Raw genomic sequence first — 7,231 nt, 5'->3', positions numbered from 1 at the left:
CACACTTCCTTCAGCTAATCACAAAACAGGTGCATGCTGTTCAAGGCATGACAAGGTTCCCTCAATATTTCAGCTTCAAAATACTTCAGGAACTCTTTCACCTCATCTCTAGTTTTTGGACCCAACTATTTTTTCTTTCTGTGGGCGGTTATCTCTGAGAGTTCCCCTGAGAAGCGGCGCCGTGGGCAGCACAAGAGTCTGTCCTCCCTCCGCACTGACTTTCGGCCTCGGAAAGAGCCTTTCGCAGGGAGCCTGGGCGCCTAGCACCTCGGGGCTGGATAACCTCCGTGCTCTCTCTCAAGCCCGTTTTTGGTCCGTCGGCGGCTACGGCACAGAGGCGTCCCGGGGCCCCGCGGCTCCGTCCGCGGCGCGGCGCCCGGCGCTTGCTAAGAGCCCGGCGAGTGTCGCTGCAAGCTTCGCGTGTTGAACCCGTTCCACAGAGGCTTCAAACGCCGTCGCCGCCTCGCGTCACGAGCCCGCTCCCCAGCCCCGCGCCCCACCACCTGCGCCCGCACACTTCCCCGCAACCCATTCTCGGTCGCTTAAGAACAAGCAGGCAGCCTTCTCTCCTCACGAGCGGGGGGAACGGTGCCGGTCCTCGTTCCTCTCCCAGAGCGCGGCTGCTCCCCACCCCCGCTCCACGCACCCACAGCGCTCTCCCCGCTTCAGCTCCTCCTGTGCGTGGTCCGACCGCCACGGGGCAGTCTCTCAGGAGAGGCCGAGGCAGCGCGACGTACCGTGTTCCTGAGGCACGGCCACCGCTAGCTGGACAGTCTCGACCACGGGTGGTGACCTGGCAGGTCCAAACACCGGGAGACTAGAGGACGGCAACGCGGGAAGGGCCGGAAGCCGAGTCCCTCAGGCCGCTGGCTGGGAAGAGAGGAGGGGGCTCGGGGCAACTCGCCCTCCGGGAACAAGCGGGGGGCGGGGCCGGCATGGAGGGGCGGGGTCTGTCGGAGGAGGCGGGGCCCGGAGGCGCAGGAGGCAGGGCCGGCAGGCGCAGGGAGAGACGCTCACTGGGCAGGCGGGAGGTGGGGCCGGCCCAGCGGAGCGAGGCGGGGCCGGCCGGAGTAGGCGGGTCCCTGAGGCCGGGGAGGCGGGGCCAGGCCAGAGCCGGGACAGCCCCTCAACCTGCAGGAGAGAAAGCGGGGTCGACACAGTGGAGCGGGGCGGGGCTGGCAGGAGTAGGCGGGGTCCCTGTATCTAGGGGCGGGGCCGGCTCAGAGGACCCGCCGGCCACCTGGTTCTGTCCTAGCTGGAGGCGGCCTGAGACGCTGGCTTCCCTCTGCTCCCGTAGCTCTGGCGGAGTCTGCGCGATGGAAGACCTGGAAAGGCCGGAAGCGGCCAGGCCGGAGCAGGAGGAGGTAAATACTGCTGCTGCTTCCTCTCCCGCCCCACAGTCACTCCTGGCCTCTAGATTGCGGGTTGGGGCGGGGACCTGCGGTGGGAGATTTTACTCACTGCGTTCTGAAACCCGGTGTAGGCCCGGCCTTGCGTCTTCGCCGCAGCGGGGTTTCGTATTTTCGAGCGCCCGGGAGGCTGTCCCCGGGGAGGGGTGAGGAGGGAGCCGGGTTTCTGCTCCACTGCTCTGTGCCCGGGCTACGCCAGGGCGATGCTCTGAGACTTCTGACGGGGCAAGGCGCACCCTGCTCCCATCCTTCCCTGTCCTGGAGTCCTGGCCGGGGAAATTGAGGCAAGGGCTGAGGACCGGTGGCTCTACTGGAGAAATGCATGCCAACTCTGGGATGGTTAAAAGGACTTGGAGGAATGAATGCCTGTGGAAACTGACACAGGTGGATGGGGTGGAGATGGTAGGTAGAAAGGCGTTGGGAAATTCTCATAACAGTGAAAATGACCAGGTTGGGAGGCCAGTTTTGCTCAGACCGGGGCCAAACTACCTGTGAATCTTTGAGATGTCACTTTCCTCATTTATACAATGAAAGTGATACTTCCCTCAGAATTAAGCGAAATACTTTATGCAAAGTGCCACGGAAGTTGCGGGTGCTTTATAAAACCGAAGTTAACGTGTTCAACTTCTCTGCTTCTATATTAGTAGAGCTACATAACAACAGTAAATAAGCTGGTATTCATTAGGCAGTAGGGATGTAGGGTAGTTCAAATTGTTGCTATAATTTTCATACCCTGTTATTTTGTAAATACTTCTAAATCTGTTGCTGTGCATGGTATCTTTGATAATTTTTAATAGAGTTTCAGCTCGCAGAGACTGTTGCTTAGCCATACATTTCTTCAGAAAGTTGTAGATTCCAGATTTGGGATTTTATTTTGACTTTGTAAAGACTTAGTAGCTAATTAACAAGTTGTAAATAGCCCTCAAACTTTTTCTTGCCCTTTTGAAACAAATACATCTAGTACCAGTTTCCCCCCTCTAATGGGACAACTCATACTTTTGTTTATGCTAGTGGCACCAACAGTTATTGAGACTTAAGACCTGGAAGTTAATTTTTATTTATTATCCCTACCCTGATACAGACCCACAAAGACAGAGGCAATACTTTAGATCTAGAATGAATTTTAGTGAGCACCTGTTTCACAGTTTTTAACTTGAGATGCAAAGATGCCTTAAGCACTTTATTTCTGTAGATATATTGGTGCAGCATGGGCCACCTGCATCAGAATCACCTGGACTACATTGTAAAAAATGTAAATTACTGGGCCTGCGCCCCAGATATAATGAATCAAAATCTCTTGGGATGGCTCTGGGACTGCATTTTTAACAAGCTCTTCAGGTGATCCTGGTACACATATATATTTTAAGAACACTGCCTTGAAGAGTTTATAGATGGGCTTGAAGGGGGTTTATAAATCTCCTGAAGTTTGTAGATTTTGTAAGTACAGCTTTGAATCTCCTGAGAAAATGGGTTCAAAGTTTTGATAGTTTCTGAGAATTAACTATCATTAATCTAATTGATAGTCCCTATTTTCAAGGTAAGAAAGTTTAGGCCAGAAAAGATGAAATGATATGCCCAGGACCACACAACTCAGTAGTAGAGCTAGGTGTAAAACCAAGCTCTCACTCCTGGGCCAGTATTCCATCTGTTTTGTCAGATGTGGTGGGAATAGGAAAATAAAAACACCTACAAATAGTGTATAACTCTGACAGCATCCAAATATCCTCCTCCACCCGAGGAGTAGGAGAGAGGTAAAGGCAAGCAAATGAAAGTGGTGGAATTGGAAGTGGATGGAGGAAGGGGCTGTGTAGAATGCCAGCCTATTTCAATGTAGGGTGAGTGCTAGCTGGGGAATCTTGACCTAGATGGGTGCCCTAGCATGTCTTGGTACCTCTTGGGACCCCGTGGCCAGAAACAGGAAGCACCATTCTGCAAAAGACGGTGGAATGTTGCCAAGGAATGCTGGTGAGAAACTATTTCACTTTCTTACTTCATGCTTATGCAGTTACAGCAAATATAGTTGTCTACTTGCAGTTTTACCTGCTGTCCAATCCTGTTTACCGCTGCCAAATTAATCCATCATTAAACCTGTGCCTCCATGTCACTCCCTGCAAATAAATACTCCCCAAAGTGTCTCAATTCTCACCAAAACCTGCCCAGCTCCTCAGACTGGCAAAGTCCTATTTAAGCAGCTTTTTCATGCTGCCATATCTTAATTCAGGCTGTTGTTTCTACCTCTGAAATCGACATTATAGTTGCTACCAAAATTGATATTTTTTCTTTTCTAATTCAACCTACGCAGGGAGATGCAATTTATCTTTCTCGTGGAACCCCAATTCATGTTAATTCAGAAACTCTCCATGGGAATGACTTTTCCCTACCAGGGATGGAACCCGAGCCCTCAGCAGTGAAAGTCTTAACCACTGGCCCACCAGAGAATTCTCGGGAATGATTTTATTTTTATTTTTTTAAAAATATTTATTTGGTTGTGTTGGGTCTTAGTTGCAGCAGGTGGGCTCCTTAGTTGTGGCTCATAGGCTCCTTAGTTGTGTGCCTGTGGGATCTAGTTCCCTGATCAGGGATCAAACCCAGGCCCCCTGCATTGGGAGTGTGGAGTCTTAACCAGCGCCCCACTAGGGAAGTCCCCCAGGAATGATTTTAAACTGTGGTCCACAATGAATGCCAGCACCTGGGGATGTGGGCGCCAAGTGAGGAGAGTTGAAATCTGAGCCTCCCAGCCCCCTAGATGGCCCTGAAAACTCCCTATGTCTTAGCCCAATTGATATCCACAGTGTGGATCCTTCGAAGGAATTCCTCTCCGTCTCACTTTAGCCAAGTCAAGTCACTTCTGCCTTTGTTTCATGTCCATTTCAGCCAGTTTTAATCCCAGCTGGCTCTTCTTCTTCCATCTGCCCTTTCTTTTTCTGTGAAGAGAAATACTAGCATTCTCTAGTCTGCGTCCTCAGCTGTGCCAATGCTCTATCTGTTCTCCCTGGATAATCACATCCATCCTCTTGGCGAGTCCTAATAGGATCTCCACCCCGTTAGGCAGAAGTGGAGATAATGCCTCTGCCTACCATAGTGTTATATTTTCAGCTGCTTTCTGGAAATCTTGAAACTGAACCCATTATCTTTTTTGTTGACCAAAATGATTTTTAAAAGGCTTTTTGTGTTTGTAACTTTTTACTGTTGTTATGGCCGGGGTTGGTGGGGGGAGTTAATTCAAATTAAGCTGTTGTTAAACATCTAATGTGAGAAGCAAGAGTTTTTGTCTGATTTATTCAGTTATTCTCCAGGTGCTGAGCACTTTCTGAGAGTCTTATTTCTCATTTTGATCATCCAGTTGGAAACCTCAGGGGCATTTTCAACTCTTCCTTATCTTATTGTCCAAAATCCAAAATTTATCAAGAATTATTAATCTACTTTTGAATATCTCTTAAATCAGTCTTTTGTGTTTCTACTGCTGATATCCTAGTTCAGGCAAGAGATGGATAATGCAATAATCTTTTGTTATCTCCGCCTCCAATTTCTCTTCTAATGTAGTCACATTTCTCCAAAAGTGATCATAAAACAAATCTGATTTTGTTCCTTACCTGATTAAAAACTTTCAGTGGTTCCCAATAGACTGCATGCTAAGGCCAGATGCCAAAGTATTTTATATCAAAGCAGACCACTTTGACCTGCTCCAACATTTTCAAAAAAAAAGCAACATCTTAATATCTGTTTAATATGCAAAAAATAGACACATTCCCCTTAACCTCAGATAAAGCTTGGAGATGGAGTATGTATTTTAAAAATTGAAAGTTAAAAAAAAATTTATTTCTTTTTGTCAAAATGATGACAGGTAAAAAAGAAATTGTCAATAGTTGTATCAAAATGTCAATAGGAAAATAGCTGTGGCAAAATTCATGTATATTAACATTCAAGGCCCTTGCATGGTTTAAAACCTGAGCTCATTTTCCAAACAAAATAGTAAGTGCAATATTAATTGAAAAAATTGACTTTTGTCTATTTTATTAGTATAATTTTTTAAAGTTAATATATATAACATTACATATAAAATCAGTAGACTAGTAAGGCTGTTTTGATGGGCCCATCATTTTAAATTGGGATATAGATGATAGTTGAAGATATCAAACTTAGTAAAGAATTACCTCACATATTTATCAGAAGTTCTCTTAATTCACTACTAGCCAGTTCTGTGGATTTATCAACCTTATAAAATATGTGGATACCCATAGCATTCAGAATGCATATGGCTAATAGACTGCTGTCTGTTGCCACTGGTTGAGTTATACCTTACCAGGATCAGTTGTCTTTATTTCCAGTGCTGTTTATACCAATTGTAATGATTGTAATTTAATTAAATATATGTAAACCAGTAATATGTAAGTGTGAAAAGAAACATTTCTATGAAAACTTAAGAGCTTTGAGAAAATTCAATAAAGATGAATTGGTAACAAATTCTGTAGAATTAGATGTAAGTGAACAAGTATAAAAAGACTGGGGAGAATCATAAAAGAGATAAGGATTTTGCACTCAGATTGTTCTACCCTAAGTATGTTAAAACTAGAAGGTATAGGTGTTGCATTATGTTGTCTTAATGTCAGAAAGACTTGGGACTCCTTTTGATTTGCATTTCCCTGATGACATACAATGTGAAGCATCTTTTTATGTGCTTATTTGCCATCTGTATGCTTTTTTTGGTGAGGTGGCTATCGGTTTGGGTATTTTGCCTATTTTTAAATCAGGGGTTTTTTTGGTTTGGTTTTTTTGTTGTTTGCTTTTAAATCAGGTTCTTATTACTGAGTTTTAAGAGTTCTTTGTGTATTTTAATAGTCCTTGATCAGATATGTCTTTTGAAAATATTTTCTCCCAGATTGTGGTTTGTCTTCTCTTTCTCTTGATGGAGCACAATTTTTAAAAATCTCATCTGATGATTCTAACATGGAGCAGGGTTAAGAACATGGAGCCCCAGGTAGAAATGTGAGGGATCCTTATAGAACCCTCAAGGGCTACATGCTTAAAACAAACAAACAAAAAACAAAAAAGAAAGACTTGGGACTGCAATCAGTGGGCCAAATTAACAACGTTTTGGCCTTATAGCAGAAGATAAGCAAATAACTGTAAATGTTTAAGTGAAATCAAATAGTTTAAGACATAGATACTTTTCTTGTGATTCCTTAATTTAATCAATTTTCAACTAACAGTTTGAATCACTTTGAATAAGAGAGCTTCTATTATATTACTGTTACCATTAGCCATTATGGTTTTTTTCCTTTTTGTTTGGTTCTGAAAAAAAGACCTTGGGTTGCTCCTGAGAAATAGAGACAAATGGTTACAGGGTTGTTGTTGTTGTTGTTGTTGTTGTTTTTGACTGCCTGTCTTTAATCTCATGGTATTTTTCAGTTAAGCAGAGCTAGCTAGAGAAACTTTCATATGAGTTCATCCAAAAAAATTAAAAAGGACACCTTAGAAACACAAGTCCATGTGATTACCTTTCTGTACAATATAAAACATTTGTCTGTTACTTTTATTACTCTTTTAAAGATTAAAAACATTTATTTTTATTGAAGTTTAGTTAATTTACAGTGTTGTGTTAGTTTCAGGTGTACAACAGAGTGATTCAGTATACATGTATATATATTCTTTTTCAGATTCTTTTCCATTATAGGTTTTACAAGAGGTTGAGTATAGTTCCCTCTGCTATATACTAGGTCCTTATAAAAACACATTTTAGAGTGAAATTTTAAATTTAATATTTGTGACATTAGAGGGACAACATAATTCTTCTGAGTACACTTGGAAAAGTCATTGTGAAG

General features: G+C 44.1%; 1 protein-coding gene across 6 annotated transcripts in view; it reads left to right on the top strand.

Annotated features, from left to right (window-relative positions):
- Positions 1-1,101: 1,101 nt before the first annotated feature.
- The window catches only part of RRM2B (ribonucleotide reductase regulatory TP53 inducible subunit M2B), a 28,617-nt gene continuing 22,487 nt past the window's right edge, over positions 1,102-7,231 (top strand). For 2 of the 6 annotated variants that reach the window (XM_057736269.1, XM_057736272.1), the window contains exon 1: positions 1,102-1,364. In XM_057736269.1, the coding sequence (XP_057592252.1) occupies positions 1,317-1,364 (48 nt within the window). In that variant the 5' untranslated portion in view covers positions 1,102-1,316. Of the gene's footprint in view, positions 1,365-1,738; positions 1,812-2,849; positions 3,375-7,231 lie in introns of those variants that run through there. The other 4 variants (XM_057736270.1, XM_057736274.1, XM_057736275.1 and 1 more) reach the window with 3 other exon arrangements.

This window comes from Hippopotamus amphibius, chromosome 5, assembly GCF_030028045.1.
Source record: "Hippopotamus amphibius kiboko isolate mHipAmp2 chromosome 5, mHipAmp2.hap2, whole genome shotgun sequence".
NCBI lineage: Eukaryota > Metazoa > Chordata > Mammalia > Artiodactyla > Hippopotamidae > Hippopotamus > Hippopotamus amphibius.
Note: the sequence above shows the minus strand (reverse complement) of the source record. Positions and strands in the feature narration are given on the sequence as shown.